The 8,708-nt window shown below is 38.1% G+C and overlaps 1 protein-coding gene across 2 annotated transcripts in view; it reads right to left on the bottom strand.

The window, feature by feature from the left end:
- ripor1 (RHO family interacting cell polarization regulator 1) overlaps nt 1-8,708 on the bottom strand; it is a 67,694-nt gene that overhangs the window by 10,159 nt on the left and 48,827 nt on the right. For both annotated transcript variants that reach the window (XM_053320021.1, XM_053320020.1), the window contains exons 7-14: nt 7,662-7,811; nt 7,398-7,461; nt 6,615-6,658; nt 6,391-6,516; nt 6,107-6,255; nt 5,857-5,989; nt 2,333-2,458; nt 109-263 (exon numbers count right to left, since the gene is read on the bottom strand). In XM_053320021.1, coding sequence (XP_053175996.1) covers nt 109-263; nt 2,333-2,458; nt 5,857-5,989; nt 6,107-6,255; nt 6,391-6,516; nt 6,615-6,658; nt 7,398-7,461; nt 7,662-7,811 — 947 coding nt within the window. The remainder of the gene's footprint in view (nt 1-108; nt 264-2,332; nt 2,459-5,856; nt 5,990-6,106; nt 6,256-6,390; nt 6,517-6,614; nt 6,659-7,397; nt 7,462-7,661; nt 7,812-8,708) is intronic.

Genomic DNA, 8,708 nt, shown 5'->3' with positions numbered 1-8,708 from the left:
CTAATTATTAATAAGGCACAACATATTCCAAGCAAGCAAACTCTGTGCTTTCGGAGAATCAGTCAGAATGTTATTTTATAAGAATGGAGAGAGTATCAACAACAGTACCTGCTGCTGTCTGCTTGGTGTTTGGACGTGTTGGGAGTGTCGCTGGATTTGTGGGTGGAGTTTGGAGTTGAGGAAGCGGAGTCTCTGGGGCAAAATGAGATGTCAGGCTGCGGGTAGGAACTTCCTGCCGGCTGGACCTCTGGTGTCACCACTGCCTGGAGAGCAAAAGCGACACGGACACACAGAGTCAACGGAAGAGTCTATTTTAGCCGTCAAGAAAAAAAAGAAAGAAAAAAAACCCTTGAGGTTTTGACTGCATGCCAATGTACACATTACAGGCTCCTAGTGTATGTTAAAAGAGTGGACAAAATATTAGGATAAGATAAGATAATCTTTTATTAGTCCCACGATGGGGAAATTTACTCTGTTACAGCAGCAAGTGGAAAGTGAAAATAGAAAGAGCATTGATAAAAAGAATAGAGAACAATAACTAATAAGTAAGTAACATTAAAGTCCATGTTAAGTAAGAATAAATATGTGTTCTGAGTTTGACATATCACAGAAAAGTGTGTTGTTAACCACCCTGCCAAATTTGAATGATTAAAAAAATCGCCAAATACATGAAATTAGGCTTCAAAGTTGTGTAAAAATCAGCCTCTTTCTCTGCTACCAAATGCTGTGGGCGTGCCCGCCGAGTCCGCTGAAACCCCGCCCCCTACCAAGTGTCACCTGTCAATCAAAGTCATCACCTCTACCCGAAACATGGATGCTACGTCTGAGCTAAAACTATTAACTATTCATTCCACTAAAACACATGTTAATAGATACAGAGATAATTTGACCCAGAACAGCCTCAATGGACAAACATTTGTCTATACAAAAATATGACATTTAAAATATTTTCATTTGTGTGCATTTTGGGCCACTTTAGGAAAAGTCATTACATTTCAGAATACAAAGACATTTGGGGTGTTTTTACAGCTGTCAAATGTCAAAACAGGTCATATTTGACCCAAACACTATGTAAGGGTTAAATAACAGAATTACTGCAATTGCAGTGACTATCTATCAACAAGCTCCCAAAAGACTGCATCACTTCTCCTTCAGAGAGATTCCTTCGATGTCAGTAAACCAGTTACTAGATTCCATGTCAGTCATGTGTTTGTGTCATCTGAACTCAACCATTCATATACATACTGTGACTTGTCATGATAGCAAGAGCACTAACAATGGCTCTGTCCTATTCATGTGTCTCAGTAAGTTTGGACAGTGAGACAGTGACCAGGACCCTGAAAACTGAAGAAGCTAAATGGAATTCAGCCATCATTCATTTTATTATTTATATCAAAGCTTTGTTTATATTATGATATTATATTTGATCTTCCAGTTATACCAACATATTTTCAATCAGGCTTGTGCTGCCAAATGAATTGTTTCCACATTTTATCTGAACTAGCCAAAAAAAAAAGCTATTCAGAAGTGATTTTAACAACATTTACACAGGGTACAAAAATCTAGGAAGTATGTTTATCTTGATTTTATGCTTGTTCTCCCTCTCCAGGAAACAGACAGATTTCCCCACATTCTCTTTGATGCTTGTTATCATCTGCCTAAGATTGAATTTAGACTGTTTGTGAAGAGAAAGGACAGTTCTTCTTCCAAACAGGTTATCAAGTCACGTCAGGGGTTGAGTAGAGGGAAATGCACAAGGTGGAGCGGAGGTGAGCAATAAATAGAAAAGCCAGTTCATTATTGATGTTAAAAATTGTCAGTGTTGTAACATATTTACATAATACACATTTACGCTTTTAAGACAGAATGAACAAATTTAACCTGACCAGTTAGATGATAATCATTGGCCATTTAAATGTGTATTTGTTGTTGTGAATGCTATTTTTATTTTTGGTGTGCCCTTGTTAGGTCTCATATTGTGGCATTCTGAAAGCCTTGTGTGTTTATAATTAAAGAAAGCCCATTCCTGTGTAACAAACTCTGGTTTAGGAGTCAAATTTGGGTCACAGTCTGTTTATTCCAGCAAAGGATAAAGAACTTGTTGCAGTCTGAGAGACCAAAACAAAATTCCCTAATTGTGAGGCAGGACTGTTTGCACATGTATAAACAGGAGATGATTGAAGTTTAAAGCCATTTAATTCCTCAATTTCATTGTTAATAATGAAAAGCACATTATAAAGTGTAATGAAGTCAGACCAGCCAGAAAAGAAGAATGTCATCAGCACCAGACTGCAGATGAGAAATAACATGTATAGTGTGTGTTGTGTGTTACCTTGGGCTGTGTGGAGTTGCGGAGCCCTCCTGCAGACAGCTGAGGACTGGAGGAATCATCTGAGGATTCAGAAGAGTTGGACCATGCTGTTCCATTCTCTAACTCTTCATGACGGCGGAGCATGTTCTGAAAGATAAACAGGACTTTAATGTGTTGGACTCGTGAAGGAAAATTGGATGTTTTTTTTTTTGCCTGATTGATAATCTAGCACATTGTGGACTATATGGGAGAGATGGTTTCACCTGTCATCTAAACTCTTATTGTGTAATTATATAACCCGTGTGCTTTAAAACTGTTTTAATTGTTTAAATATGGCCAACTGTTACAACAAGTAATGCTGCTGTTTGCGCTTGTTTGTCCTTATAGATTACTAAAGTTTTTTTTTTAATGTCTAAATTGTTTTTAATAATCCTAAATGTTTTTATGCCTCAGGGAGTGCTATCTAAAATTCATCATATCGTTGTCTTTTCCTCAATATAATAACAATAAATCTACTACTACTACTACTACTACTACTATTATGTTTTCTATTATAAAATATATGTATAGCTTACATAAGTTAAAAAAAAGCTTCACCTCTTCACTAAGTGCACTAAATGTTCAGAAATGAGTGTTTTCGTCACACATCTTTGGAGACAGTGTGGATATATCTTCTAATGCACTCTACTATTAAAAGTGGATTTGTTATCTCTTACCCATTTCTCATGTTGTGTAAAATTGAATTATTCAGCAATAATATAACTAAGATTCATACCAGTAAAGCTTATTTGAATTTGAGTCACTTAACTAAGCTGTCTGGTTCACAGTTCACAGTTCAGACACTGTGCCCTCTTAATTATTTCCACTGTGTAAGACTCGCATTCCTCCACTTTGCTGATCAGTCAGATGTCACAAGCTGTCAGCAGCACTCACTCATACAAATCTGTTGTTTAAGCTTAACTGGATTACACTGACAGTTTTTCAGGATTAAGGCTACTTAAGATTAAACCATCTTGCAAGTTCAAATACACAGTTCACTCTGCTTAATTATCTTCAGTCAACAGAACAAGCAATGTTCAACTCTGCTTTGTTCTCTTCTACTCTGCTTCAGTGACCAAACTCACACCACACTGAGCACACTGCACCAGAACGGCCAACAGGAAAGTGATATATCAACAGTGTTCACTCCAGTTAAATGGATAAGTAGGCACACTCCAAGCTGAATGTGAATGCCAGTTCTCAGAGAATGAACTTTATAACTGCTGACTTTACAAATGTGCAGAAATGAGTGGAGGATGATTGGTTCAAAGGCTAGCTAAGCTTTTATTTTTAGACTTTAGCAGACAAAGTTAACATGACCCGTAGTCAGGATGGCTGCAATTATGAGACCTAAGTTAGAAAATATCTGAATTTTCCTTTACATGAGTTTACTCAAAGTCTCCCTGCAGTCAAAAAAACTGTTTTCTTCTTGTTCCTTCAGTTAAATGTTGTTCTCTTCTCTGTGCAGAATGACATATGAACAGAGTTTGTTTTCACATTCATCTGCTGAAAGAGGAAAGCTTCCCTGTGTTCACCCTAAACTTTAAGGCATGTTCCCATGAGTGGTATGCAGCTTACACACGTGTGTGAACCAACACTGAGAATGGCCTTTACAGTATGAAAGTAGGAAACATCTTATGTCCAGCAGGAAAACAAATCACTTTGTATTCAAGACTTTGGGATTTTTCAATGTGTGAGAATGAGCAGATGTAATTTTAAAGAATTTGTAACCAGTAAATTGAACTTTGTGGAAAACCATGTTAGACACAAATGATTATTCAAAGTTTAGTTTCATGAAATATGCACTGTAAACACATTGAAGTTCAAACAGGGAAGTTCGTATGTAAATTCTGAAGGACAATCTGGGTAAAAAATAACCTACGTGTTCTTTTTCAAGTCTGACTCTGGCTGACACTCAATGAATGTTATTATTACTGATATATATATATATATTAAAAATGATAATAAACTGTGCTAATCCAATTAGACTTTCTTCAGGGTTTTCTCAGTCACAACTGAGGACAGTGGATGTTTCTGTACATCCCAATGACTTTACATAAATATGGTTGTCACAACAGTTTCTCCCCAAATGTGAAGCTGCACTTTTGCATAGCAGGAAATGGAGATTTATTGTCCATGTTTATATACAGTCAGTGGTATATCCTCTATACTCTAGTTTCTAAGATTCTACATCACCATAATACATTATGTGGTAGTCATATTGAATTACGGGTCCTAGGTTCCCCATAATTATCCATCATCAACTTACATCAAGGTGGTACTGTCTAGGTTCTAGAAGGATCCCCTCAATCACCCTATGGGCTGGTGGAGAGTCATATGTCTGCAGATTTTCAGTTTGACCAAACAATACAGCAGAAGATTTCCACTTCTTCCTCTTAAATGGAGGAAACAATGAGTGAAAACAGCTGAAGATGTGTTTGGAAACCTTGCATACATACCTCATGGCTGACTGGAACCATGAGCAAAACAATGGAGACTACAGTTCTAGGTTTCTAATGTTCTACACCAGTCAGTATACTGGTATAGTATACTTCTATGTTCCTATGTTCTGCGGGGTTCTACTTGGTCATGACTTACAGAAGTGGGATGTCTCGGAGACTTGTCGCTACAGGAACAGCTCTGGCTAAGTGTGTCTCTGAAGATGTCCAGCAGCGGCCAGTGCTGCCGCCTGGCCAGACTCCGAGGCAGAGACTGCATGTTCAAATAGCAGCCAGGTGGAACAAAGTGTAACGGAGCAGTTAGGGACTGGTGGTTTTTTCCTTCATTATAGTACTCCTCCTACAGCAGTGGTTCTGAACCATGAGACCTTTAGTCTACAGACTCTCTAAAATAACTCTAAATAACAGAAGGTGCACTTTATGTTGTTATTCTATAGAGAGTCAAAGCAGATTAAACTCAGTTTTCAGTTTGCTGGTGTTCTATTGATGTTCATTCATTTCCAGTCATTAGATGGTATATATGCTCAGCCTGACTAGGGCAGAGTTCAGATCAGATGGAATGCGTTCAATTGATGCATATCTATGTCTAATTCGTACGACTGTTTGTGTGAGAGAAAAAAAGACCACTCGATCTGTAATGATCTGTTCAAGTGTGAGTCAGCAAACTGGAATATTGTTCTTTTCAGTAATGAAAAATGGATGGAACTAGTGCTAAAGAGATAATCATGAAAGCAAACCATCTGAAATGTAGTGCGAGGACACCATGTGGCCACTGTATGATGGACTTGACAGTAACTTGACAACAATGATAATAAATCTGAGAGGTCAAGGTGGGGCAGCAGAGGCACTGCAAATGTGTCATTCTGCTACAACTGGGCTTTGATGGTCGTGTACAAGTTCAGTTTCACAAAATACCTCGACTCAAATTTGACAGCCTTCATCAGCACCTTCAATCCAAATATTTAAGTGTCAGTTTAGAAAAGCTTCTTAAATGCCACTCTCAGAAGAGGAGTGAAGAAAAGACAGCTAGAACATTGAAGGACTCACATAGAAGGCTTGTTCACGTAAAGATGGCGTGTCAGGAGGACTCTGGTTGAAGATTGTTGAGAATCTCTTACTGACAGTTGGAGCTTTGTTGACAGTGCTGGCCACTGACCCTTGGTCATCTTTGTCAAACGGACTGACGAAGAAGAGTGGAGGGAGGGGAAGGCAGAGACAAAAGATAGATTAAATAGATATTACATCTAATGTTTAATAATGTTTTGTTAATGAATCACACATTATTTATGAAGCTCACTTCCAGGTGACCTCGAGGCTTAGCTTAATGGTCCCCAGGTCATTAATATCCACAGCAACTGTCTGGGGTAAAGCAGCAAATAGGTCCTTGGTCTCACAGGAAACACTTCCCACCACCACGTGATTGGCTAAGCTCTTCAGCTCCGTCACCTAGGAGACCACAGAAATATAGTTTGATCATACAACAGATCCAGAGACAGTGAGGTGATATATAACACTAAATGACTAAATGAATAACAAAAGTCATAAAAAAGTCATTGTAAAAAGACAGAGGAAGGGACTGACCTTTACAGAGAGGAACTCGTTGATAAGAGGCAGGAACACCATGTCCTCACTGTCCCACACCTGCTTGGCATTGATCTCTATTCTGCCTCGAAGCTTCCATCGCTGCCGACCATACCTCATAAAAATCTAAAAAATGCACACACCTCGTCAGTCTCACTTCTTGTTAGCAGACTTGTGTGTGAATGTATAGTTTGTGTTAAACAGTCAAAGAGACAGAGACTAACCTCATACTGGTCACCAGCACACAATCTAGCAAATCCAGCCAGACCTGAAAGACAGATGGGAACAGATATAACCAATCAGCTTCTGATAGAGGGACACAAAACATTATATAATATGAAAAATAACAATGACCTATGATATCATAATACAGTAATGTTAGTAATGCTAGTAATTACAGTGTAATTGAGACCTTCATGCAAAAACGGGTGCAATACCACTTAATGATAGACTGCATACTACTACTACCACCACTATTACTACCACCACCACCACTACTAATAATAACAATAACAATAACAATAATACTAATACTAATACTAATACTAATACTAATAATAATGATAATGATAATGATAATGATAATGATAATGATAATGATAATAATAATGATAATAATAATTATAATGATAATATTTCAGGAAAACATAATATGGTTCTTATAGTGTGCCTGGACCTCATACTATACCTGTATTTTTGACATTTCTGCTGTGACATTCTCTAAAAAACACATTTTCTAATTATTGGCTTCACTGTGTGTGTTCTCAGGTTAATGTCCATTTTACCCTGTAAACATGAAATGCACCGAAACAAATAGAATGACACTTTGAATCATATGATTCTAAAGATGCTGTATGCTAAATTTGTAGAAGATTTAATTAGTATCATGGGACAAGTTCATAAAAATGTGTTATATTTAAACAATCCTACAGATTATGTGAACCTCCCCGTCACACTGAGTAGTGCCATGTGTGCCTACACTGTTAGTATGTGATTTTTGTTCTTACCTTTCATCTTAATGTGGAACTCTCCCAGTTGGTTCTCCATCTCGTTCTCCAGCACACACATGTTCTGCAGAGGATCAGAGAGGAACATTTATTCTTGTCTACATAATATGTCTGAACTATTGATCTGTTGTTTTTATATGATTCTTAGTAAACTTCCAGTCCTATTTTCTTCTCTTATGTATCCCCCAATTACTCTCTTGTGCATCAGGCTGATTTCCTTACACCGTTTTCTCCCATTCCATCGCTCTGCCCTCTTCTTCTTACCTCTGTGTACTCTTTGTATCCTTTGTTGGCCTCTGCTAGACTCTCTCTGGCCTCCTTACTGCCTGGAGAGGCAGTGTATGCCTTAACCATCTTGTTGGCTCCGTCCCTGAGTCTCCTCTGCATGCAGTATGCTTCATACAGCTCCTCAATCTGGGAAAAGATGAGACAAAGTGTCATCAGTCTTATCTATGCAGCATATACAGAGAGCAAGCAGCTTCATAAACTCATGTAGACAAAGCAAAGGGAGAGGTGAACATATAAGTATTGTATATAATATATACAAGTAAGCACTAGAGCTGATCTGGGCAGGAAGTCAGTCAGCTAAGTCAGGAAACACTGTCTGCAGTATGTTTTTACACCACTGCCATAGCTGGTATAGCCTACTTGTGTTGGAGCAGCAGCACATTCACAAACATTCCTCATACTGAAGGTGATGAAAGAGGCTTTTTAAATTGCTCTCTCTTGCATCAACTACAACCCTGCATAATCACAAGGTAATGTCTGCTTGACAAAGTTGAGTTATGTATAAATGTTCTCATTGTTTGGTCCCACCTTTGTAATGGTGTGTGTGCTTGTCCTCACTTTTCATAACATGCAAATATGACATAGCTTCAGTGTGAAACAGAAGACTACACTAACTGGTTGAAATGTATGATGTGTAGGATACACCTTATACATTTAAACCTCAAACACAATATACAGCAAAATGAATAAAACACCACCCCTACTCTGGACCATGCTGCTGGATTGATAGTCAGATTAGCATCATGATCCATTAGCTTTGTGGCTAGAAGAGCAAAAATGACTCAAAAACATGCTCTCACACAACACGTTATGAAGTTTTAAAGCTGTATTGGCTGTTTTTTGGCCACTTGGGGGCAGCAGACAAGCTGTAAACATGAAAAAAAGTTGATGAAGCTAACACATTAGTAAAAAGTTTCCTATTCACACAGCTAGCAAAAACAAAGTAACATTAGCATCGGAAAAAAAAGCTCAGAGGAGATGAAGTGAACTGCTGATTTAGCAAAAATTTGGTGGGGGTTTGTC

This window comes from Scomber japonicus, chromosome 5, assembly GCF_027409825.1.
Source record: "Scomber japonicus isolate fScoJap1 chromosome 5, fScoJap1.pri, whole genome shotgun sequence".
NCBI classification, from domain to species: Eukaryota; Metazoa; Chordata; class Actinopteri; order Scombriformes; family Scombridae; genus Scomber; species Scomber japonicus.
Note: the sequence above shows the minus strand (reverse complement) of the source record. Positions and strands in the feature narration are given on the sequence as shown.